General features: G+C 45.1%; 1 protein-coding gene across 1 annotated transcript in view; it reads right to left on the bottom strand.

Annotated features, from left to right (window-relative positions):
• Nucleotides 1–1,240: 1,240 nt before the first annotated feature.
• WDR88 (WD repeat domain 88) overlaps nt 1,241–10,325 on the bottom strand; it is a gene marked incomplete at both ends in the record, with an annotated part of 37,113 nt that continues 28,028 nt past the window's right edge. The window contains 2 exons of the mRNA XM_079759766.1: nt 1,241–1,420; nt 3,448–3,540. Of these exons, the coding sequence (XP_079615892.1) occupies nt 1,241–1,420; nt 3,448–3,540 (273 nt within the window). The remainder of the gene's footprint in view (nt 1,421–3,447; nt 3,541–10,325) is intronic.

Raw genomic sequence — 10,325 nt, 5'->3', positions numbered from 1 at the left:
GCCACCCAGGCTTCTTACTTGCCCAGTCTGGGTCTCCGTACTGGGAGACATCAGCCACTTTGCCCCGGCCTTTGAGCAACAACAAAACCATAGGCTGCTAATCCATGCGCCCAGCAATTCAGGTGGGAAAGTCCTGTCCACAGAAATGTAAGTTTCTGCAAAAATACATGCAACAAGAGGGTTCACTCCGGTATTATTAGTAATAGCAAAGGAACGAGAAACAACCCACGTGCCCATCACTGAGGACAGTGTTGGTGTACGTCGTGCACCCATCCTCCGCAGCAGAAAGAATACATCTACGCATGTCTGTTTGTGTCAGAAAACGGAGACTACTAGCAATAGGACTTCTCTTCAAAGGAGAGCCGAATTGCTGAGAGACTGTGAATTTTGACATGTGTAAATAAATGGGTGACTGCTGACCAGCCACCAGGGTTGAGCAGCCACCGGGGTTGTGACTGAGGAGGGCATCACTAAGCACAGAGAATGACCATCAGGTTATGGTGCTCCTGAGCAGAATTATAGGATGCCAGACAATGGGCACTAAATAAGTTGAGTGCCGCAATTACGTTTTTTAATGGCCAAGGAGCATCCGAATGATATTTGACATGTGAGCCTACCTAATGGGAAAGGGAGCCCTTTAGTCATTACGTTGTGGATATTCTGTGGAAGCAGAAGGCATGCTGGGAATTGAAAAGCCTGGGTTGGAGAGTAAGAAGCATTCTGTGATAGAAATGCCCACCACCTGCCTGCCTAACTAGACTACCTCTGCTCTGGGCCATCTGGGAGCTTTAGACAGGGAGCCACCCACAGTCTCCTCCACAGAGCAGGCCCCACACATCTTCCTCTTCATTTCACAAGCCCTTCCTCAGGGGTTGCTAGTCCCAGCCCCCAAGGTCTGCCTTACAGGGCAACTCCAGAGCCCAGAATGGGAATCCAAATGTGTCTGGATGAGCACCAGGAACATAAAGCTCATAAACAGCAAGAATGCTCCTGAAATTCACATGCACACTCGTTTTCCAAAAGGACCTAGGTTTATTCTGCCTGAAAACTAAAAGTATCCGATCCTGTTCGATAGGGTGTGTGTAGCTGAGGTGGAACAGCGGTGGGAGCCCAGCGAGGGCATGGCTCCTGCCCCAGTGTGACAGGCCCCCCCCCCCCCCCCCCCCAGCCAGGGAAGGGCCCAGAGAAAGGTCCTTGCAGCCCTGGAACCTACATGAGCGCTGGCCCGTGCTCAGGTCACTCAAAGGGCCCAGTGGTTATCGCCCAAGCTGCACTCCCTTGTGGGTGAGTCCTTCTTTTCGGATGATGATGAGGCCTCTGCTGACAAACTTGCATCCATCCGGCAGAACACACATTTGGTGACTGTTCCAGAAAAGACGTCACTGTCGTAGGTGGAGAAAGGCTTTTCACATGCTTCACACTGACATGAAATGTTTAAAAAGAATAGGAAAGAGGTGCTAGTCAGAAGGGACCAAGGCGTGCAGTTAGAAGTCTCTCACCTAGACCAACCCCCTTGGGTTAGGTTAAGGAGAGAGCTGCCTCTCCTCTCGGGTTTCTATCTATGCAAGGGTGGAAATTGCAGGCTACTGAGGGAGATTGAGCATAGGCTTCTCCCTCTCTCCCCCCCCAAAAAGCTGTGCAAGTGTTGCCAGGGGTCCTGGGGGCAGGATGGCAAGCCATTTGGCAGTGGAGACGACAGGGCAGAGGGTTCTAACCCCATCCTCTGCTCTGTGCAAAGAACCATGGGTGCCAAGAGGATATCCTAATTCAGGGGTCCTCAAACTTTTTAAACGGGGGGCCAGTTCACTGTCCCTCAGACCGCTGGAGGGCCGGACTATAGTTTTAAAAAAAACTATGAACACATTCCTATGCACACTGCACATATCTTATTTTGAAGTAAAAAAAAAAAAAAACGGCAAAAACACCCGCATGTGGCCCGCGGGCCATAGTGTGAGGACGCCTGTAATTCCTTAACATCAATTAAGGAATTGCGAATAAGCACAATTTCTGAACAAAGCAGGAATTTTTGCTAGAGGATGAAGTTGCTGAGCATCCTCCTCCATCCCAGAGCCCGTTTCTGGCCAGAGCACACAGAGAACAGTCGATAGGGCAACCCGGCTCACTCACTACATCTGCTTCCCACAAACCCGTGAGCAACACCGTGGGGCAGGGGGGCTCTCGGGAGTTCCCATCACAACGCAGCCCCTTGAGACAAGCCTGCAAGGTGGCATGCCCCTGCCCTAGCACCCCAAGCTCCTGAGCTTTGCCACCCTGGCCTCTTTCAGGATATAAAGCCTGCAGGAGGACAGACCAAGCCCTGTATGGGGCAGGCCCTCTGAGAACTCTGGCCTCTGAGAAAACCCAGCCTTTTTTAAAAAATTAAATCTCCTTTATTCCACAGTATAATTTCTCATGGCCCAGCCCCAGAATGACAGGGCTCAGAGGAGGCGGCTCCTGCTGGCGAGTGGAGGACATGGGCCAGCACCGCTCTGTAGCTAGTCAGCTTCCAGGGCCTCGGGGCCAACATGGCCACAGTGGCTACGAGAACCTGCTGGCCACAGAAACGAGGTTCATGTGGGTCCCACCCCCCACGTCCCCACCCCGCAGTGCTGGTCCTAAATGAGTCATTCCAGAAGCGGTGGCTCCCAGCCAGACCTTCTGAAAGGTGCCAAGCCTCGGTGACTGTGGGATTGCAAGGGAAGGAAGACGCAGGAGGGCCCAGGCTAGACTCCTCAGCCCCTGAAGGTGGCAGCCAGGTGTCCGCTCCACGGTCCTAGTAGGGACAGGCCTGCACGCCCAGGGAGAACCTCGGTGGTCAGCCCTGGCTGCACCTGGCGAAGCAGAGGATGTGCCCGCCCTCCCATCGAGATCTTTCACTAAACAAACAGGCACCGGAGCCCTTGCCGTGGGCAGTGGGGCACCGAGAGCCTGACCAGAGGGTCTGCGGCCAGAGTGTAGGCGGCTCCGGCAGGATCCAGCTGTGTGCCCAGTGCTCCCTCAGGCTCATTGCCCAGTCGCCTCCCTCACTCCACTTCTCAAATACGTACCAGACGCGGCCTCAGAGTCTCCACACTGGCTGTTCCCTCTGTTGGGAAGTTCTTCCCCTGAACACTTGCACATCTCACTCGCTCGCCATCTTCAAGTCTTTGAACAAAGGTCACCTTCTCGAGGAGACCTATCCTGTCTACGCTTTGAGCAGCCTCCAGCACTCCCATTCCCCTTCCCTATGTTATTTTTCTCCCAATTACTCAGCGCCGTGGGACTCACTAAATACCTTCTCATTTCTTTGTTTTTCTCCCCTTTTACAATTTAAGCTCCTTCAGGGCAAGGATTGCAATCTGTTCATGGTTTCATCCCCAGTTACTGAAGGTTCGTTCAAAGAATAAATTGATTTGTAGTGGTAACTAATGAAAGCCTTCACTTGGCTTAATTTGATCCAATACCAACCTGTTTCACCTTTAAGCCCATGGCCTTTTTGCACTTGATTACCAAAGGAATTTGGTCAATTTCTTCAATATTCCATAGTCTCATGGTCCTATCCTAAAAAAAAGTTAAACAGCAAACCAGCGTCACAACAGGGGCTCTGTGGGCTGGGGGCGGGGCAGGGCGGGGAGTGGGGTGGGGGGGAGGCCCAGGCCGGTGCATCTCCTCAGGTTAAACGTGTGGAGAACCTTGACCTGCAGAGGAGCAGAGTTCGGGGACCGACTGTCGGTTTCTCCAGCACCGTTCCAGCTTTTTTTTTTTTTCCAAAAAAGACATTTTGCTCTGCAAGCCCCATGTCCCATTTTTCAGCCATGGGTGTGGAAGTTCATAATAGGAGCTGAAAGCAAAATATCTTAATGCCAAATGGATATGCATAGATGATTCACCTTCCACAGGTCAATACTGTTTTCCACAATTTGCAGTTCACAATAATAGATCATCCATCACTGTGATTCACTCCCCAGTGATGCGACTTAAATATTCAGCTTAACTGCATTGTAACTCTGAGTTTTAACAGTTTGCCTTTGATTCTACCTATGGATTAACTGTTGAGCTTTCAAGGTAGTGCTGGTAGAATTTTTAACACTGTGCCTATTGTGATCTGTTTTTGTAAGAATTAGGATAATGAGAATGAGAACAATTACAAGACCAATGCCAGCATGACCCATACGTCACCAGAGAAGGAAGCTACACAGTTGTGTTTAATGACAGTTAGACACGTAAAACTAGATTAGGGGCCCTGAACATCCTCCAGTATACCAAAAGGCTGTAGGTTTGACACCAAAAGGTTGCGAGTTTGATTCCTGATCAGGGCACATACCTAGGATGCAGGTTCAATCCCTGGTCAGGGCATATACAAGAAGCAACCGATCCAAATTTCTCTCTTCCCCCCCCCCCCCACCCCCTTTTCTCTCTATTTAATTAAAAACCAACTTTAAAAAATCAATTAGCCCTGGCTTTTTTTTTTTGCTCAATGGCTAGACCATTAGCCCAAAAACTGAAGAGTTGAGGGTTTGATTCCCGATCAAGGGCATGTACCTCAGTTGCAAGTTCAATCCCTGGCCCCAGTCTGGGCATGTACAGGAGGCAACCAATCTCTCTCTCTCCTTCTCTAACTCTCTCTATCTCCCTCTCTCTCTTCCTTCTCATCCCTCCCTCCCTCTTTCACTCTCTTAAAAAAAATCAATGGAAAAAATATCCTTGGGTGAGAATTAAAAGAAAAAAGAAAACTGTCTTTTAACAAAACACCTAGACTAGAGAGTAAATAACCAGAACAAAGCATACTGCACGGTATGCAGAAAATAACTGGGGGTTAGGTTTGGTGGAGAAGAAAATGTGAAAAGCACATATGGTAACTGAATGTGGGATGAGATAGACAAGTTCTAAATTATTCAAAAGTTTTTCATCTTCCACCAAAATACTAATGTGGGAAAAAAAGAAATATAAGGCATCCAATTAGAAAAGAAGTAAAATTATCTTATTTGAAGATTATATGACCTTGTATATAGTAAATCCTAAGGAATCTACTAAAAAGCTATTAGAACTAATAAACAAGCTTAGTAGGAGTGCAGGATATAAAATCAATACACAAAAATCAATTGTATTTTTATTCACTTGCAGTGAACAATCTTGCAATTGGACAATTCCATTTAGCATCAAAAGGAATAAAATGCTTAGGAATAAATTTAACAAAAGAAGTGCAAAACTCACAGACCAATATCTAAAAAATATTGTTAAAACTAAAGAAGACATAAATAAATTGAAAGACATCCCACATTCAATGAATCAGAAAACTTAATATTGGTAAGATGGCAATAGCCCCCAAAATGATCTCCAGATTCAACACAATCCCTATGAAAACCGCAGCTGACTCCTCTGCAGTTATTCACTAAATATGATCCTAAAATCCATATGGAAATTCAAGGGACCTAGAATAGCCAAAACAATCTAGAACAAGAAGAACTTTGGGGGACTCAAAACTTACTACAAAACTCCAGTTATCAAGACAGGGTAGCTCAGGCACAAGAAATAGAAACATAGGTCCATGGAATAGAATTGAGGGCCCAAAATAAACCCCCACATTTATTGTCAATTATTTTTGACCAGGGTTCCAAAACCTAAAACTAGAAAACTAGAAGACTTAGAAGTAAACATAGGAGTAAAATTTTGTAACACTGGATTAGGCAGTGGTTTCTTAGATTTGCACCAAAACACAAGCAACAAAATACAAAATAGGTAAGCTGGACTTCATCAAAATTTAAAACTTCTGTGCCTCTCTCTCTTTTTTTTTTTTTTTTTTTTTTTTTTGTTAATACTTTTGACTACATGATTACATTCTACAATTTCCACTATTCACTATTTTGTATAAAGCCAGTTACAGTAGGCACAATATTTCAAATGCAACAATATGTGTCAAACTACATAGGTCTGCAAAGTTTACACGCCATTATGAAGCTTTATCTTAAAAATACCTTCAGGAAAATAATTCAGATACGGCACCAAAAGCACAAGAAACAAAAGCAAAAATAAATAACTGGGTCTATATCAAACTAAAAAGCTTCTGCATAGCAGAAGAAATAGCCTACCCTGGCTGGTGTGCTCAGGGGGTGGAGCACTGGCCTGCGCGCCAAAGGGTCTCGGGTTCAAGTCCAGTAAAGGGCATGTACCTTAGTTCGCTCTCCACCCTCCCCGGTTGGGCTCCTGTGGACGGCAACCAATCAATGTGTCTCTGACCTCTCTCTCTCTCTCTCTCTCTCTCTCTCTCTCTCTCTCTTTCTCTTTCTCTTCCTCATTCTTTCTCTTTTTCTCTCTCTCCCTCCCTCCCCCACTTCCTCCCTCCTTTCCACTCTATCTGAAAAGCAATGGGAAAAAAAATCCTCATGTGAGGATTAACAAAACAGAACAAAAAAAGAAACAATAAAATGAAAAGGAGGCCTGTGGACTGGGAGAAAATAATTGCAAATCATATATCTGATAAGGGGTTAATATCCAAAATATATAAACAACTCATACAAGTCAATAACAGAAAAACAAAAATTCCAGTGAAAAAATGGGTAGAGGAACTGAATAGACATTTCTCCAAAGAAGACATACAAACGGCCAACAGGTACATGAAAAGGAAAGGGCTATCTCCAAAATGACAAGAGATAAGGTCTATGAGGATGTGGAGAAAAGGGAACCCTTGTGCACTATTGGTGAAAATGTAAATTGATACAGTCACCTTGGAAAACAATATGGAAGTTCCTCAAAAAATAAAAAATAGAACCACCATATTACCCAGCAATCCCTTTTCTGGGTATATTCCCAAAGGAAATGAAAACAAGATCCCAAAGAGATACCTGCACTTCCATGTTCATTACCGCATCATTCACAATAGGCATGATACGGAAACATATCTTGGCTATTGTGTTTGTCACCAGATGAATGGGTAAAGAAGAGGCATGTAGATACAATGGAATATTGTTCAGCCATGAGAAAGAAGAAAATTCTGCCATTTGCGACAACATAACAGACCTTGAGAGTATAATGCTAAGTGACATAAGTCAGACTGAGAAAGACAAATTCCTAGAAACAGAGAGTAGTGTTTACCAGGAGTTGGGGATAGAAGATATGTTGGGCCCTAGCCAACTTGGCTCCATGGATAGAGCGTTGGCCTGTGGACTGAAAAATCCCGGGTTCGATTCCTGATCAGTGCACATGCCTGGGTTATGGGCTCGACCCCCAGTGGGGGGCATGCAGGAGGCAGCCGATTCTCTCTCATCATTGATGTTTCTATTCTCTCTACTTCTCCATTCTTCTCTGAAATCAATAAAAATATATTAAAAACAAAAAAGAAGAAGAAATAGGAGATGTTGGTCAAAGGGTACTAACTTCCAGTTATAAATTGAATAATGCTGGGTATCTAATATACAGCTTGGTGATTATAGTTAATAATACTGTATTATATACTTGAAACTTGATAAGAGTATAGATCAGGCGTCCTCAAACTACGGCCTGCGGGCCACATGCAGGTGTTTTTGCCGTTTTGTTTTTTAACTTCAAAATAAGATATGTGCAGTGTGCATAGGAATTTGTTCATAGTTTTTTTTAAACTATAGTCCAGCCCTCCAACCATCTGAGGGACAGTGAACTGGCCACCTGTTTAAAAAGTTTGAGGACCCCTGGTATAGATCATAAATGTTCTCACCATAAAAAAGAAATGGTAATTATGTAACATGAAGGAGGTGTTAGTTAAGGCTATGGTGGTTATTATCTACCTAATAAAAGAGTAACATGCTAATTGACCGTACCTTCGTGGTGCCCACCAGCCAATCAGGAGTGATTATGCAAATTAACCCAACAAAGATGCCGGGTTAATTTGCATATGCAGGCGCTGAGCGGCCATGGCGATGACACAGTTGTTCCATACCACCTCAGCTGCTCCGGGCCTCTGGGCAGTGTGGGAAGGCGGAAAGGCGGCTCTGGGCCGGAGCGAAGGCAGTGCCAACAGCCAGGGGAAGGAAGGCCCATTCTTGCACAAATCTTCTTGCATCGGGCCTCTAGTTTAACAATATATAAGTGTATATAAATCAACAGATTGTACACCATAACCTTATACAATGTTATATATCAACTAGAGGCCCAGTGCATGAAAATTCATGCACTGGAGGAGGGGTCCCTCAGCCCGGCCTGCCCCCTCTCACAGTCTGGGAGCCCTCAGGGGCAGGAGGCAACCCGGCGATCAGGAGAAGGCAACGCCCCCATCATACCTCTGCTGTGGCCCTGGTTACCTGAGCCTCGGGCGGCCCTAGGCAGCTAGGTAGCCACCATCCAAGGCTTGCCTGCACCTCGGGCCAGCCCTGGGCGGCTGGGGGGCTAAGGGAACTAGGGGACTCTGGAAGCAGGTGGGCCTGGCCTTGCCACGCGCCTGCCACCCCAGCAGGGCTGAGGGGACTGGGCTCCACCATTTTGTGGCTGTGGGTGCTTCCATCTTTGAGGGTGGGGCAGTAATCAGCCTACTCCTTTCTTATTGGCTGTGGGCGTTGCCATCTTTGTAATGACGTGAGGGTCAATTAGCATATTCCCCTCTTTATTAGATAGGATTATATCTCAATAAAGCTAAAATAAATAAATATAAGTAATAGTTAATTAATCAATCCTATTCTATTTATACTAGAAGCCCGATGCATGAAGATTCATGCAGAATGGGCCTTCCTTCCCCTGGTTGCCGGCACTGCCTTTGCTCTGGCCTGGAGCCGCCTTTCCGCCTTCCCACACTGCCCAGAGGTCTGGAGCGCCTAGGGTGGTGTGGAACGCCCCCGGCCGCTCGGTGCCTGCATATGCAAATTAACCTGCCAGCTTTGTTGGGTTAATTTGCATACTCACTCCTGATTGGCTGGTGGGCGTCGCGAAGGTAAGGTCAATTAGCATGTTACTCTTTTATTTAGGTAGATTCTCTTTTTTATAAAGTCTTACATAAATGTATCTTAAGAATATACAGCCTGGCCGATATGGAAACAGGAGGTCACAGTTCCATTCCAGGTCAGGGCACATGCCTAGGTTGCAGGCTCGATCCCCAATAAGGGACATGCAGGAGGCAGCCAATTGATGATTCTCTCTCATCATTGATGTTTCTATCTCTTCTTCTCCCTTACTCTCTGAAATCAATAAAAATATATTTTTTAAAAATAAGAATATGCACTGAGCCCTGGCTGGTGTAGCTTAGTTTGTTGAGCATCATCCTGGTCAGGTCACATTTTGTCCCTGGATCATGTGTATAGGAGGCAACCAATCAATTTCTCTATCTATCTATCTATCTATCTATCTATCTATCTATCTATCTCCAATAAAGACTTTTTGAAAATCTAAATAAATTGTTGTATCAGAGGACAGAAAGGAACATTATAAAATGTTTTATATTTTTCTTAAACATATTTGTTTAATTAGTCCTACTATTAATTACTACTAATTATTGCTGTTAACTAGTCCTATTGTTGCTTTGTTTAAATATCAGCATTTATGTAACAGAAAAGTAAAACATAAAGAATAAAACATAATTTCAAATAAACACTCATTTTTCATATTTTGTTTTAATTTTTACTTTTTCCACTTTACTGAGTTATAACTGACAATCATTTTTCATGGTTTTCTTTGTTTCTTTCTTTGTCCTTTTAATCCTCAGCCAAGGATATTTTTCTTTTATAGCAATTTTTAAAATATGTTATTATTGATTTCAGAGAGAGGAAGGGAGAGGGAGAGAAAGATAGAAACATTAAGGATGAGAGAGAATCATTGATCGGCTGCCTCCTGCATGCCCTTCTGGGAATCGAACCCACAACCTGTGCCCTGACTGGGAATTAAACCATGGCCTCCTGGTTCCTGGGTCAACACTCAACCACTGAGCAACACCAGCCAGGCTCCATTATTTTTTTAAAAGAGAGTGAAAGGGAAGGAGGGGGGAGAGAGAAAAAAAGAAACTTCAATGTGAGAGAGACAACACATTGATTGGTTGCCCCCTGAATGACCCCTGACCAGGGCTCAGTTTGAACCTGCAACCCAGGTAGGTGCCCTTGACTGGAAATCAAACCAATCCCTCAACCCTTTGGTGTGTGGACTGACACTCTAACCACTGAGAAACACAGGCAAGGGCATTTTTCATGGTTTTATCCTATATAATAAAAGCTTAATATGCTAAGTGTTCTGTCGTCTGGTCGGCCATTCAACCAATCAAAGCATAATATGCTAATGATATGCTAAGGCTGCTCAACCACTCGCTATGATGTGCACTGACCACCAGGGGGCAGACGCTCTGACCAGCAGGTTAGCTTGCTGCTGGGGTCCAGCTGGTCCAGGACTGAGCAAGA

This window comes from Cnephaeus nilssonii (genome assembly GCF_951640355.1).
Source record: "Cnephaeus nilssonii genome assembly, chromosome: 20".
In the NCBI taxonomy this organism is placed as follows: domain Eukaryota; kingdom Metazoa; phylum Chordata; class Mammalia; order Chiroptera; family Vespertilionidae; genus Cnephaeus; species Cnephaeus nilssonii.
The sequence above is the reverse complement of the archived record's forward strand: the minus strand, read 5'-3'. Positions and strand labels throughout refer to the sequence as shown.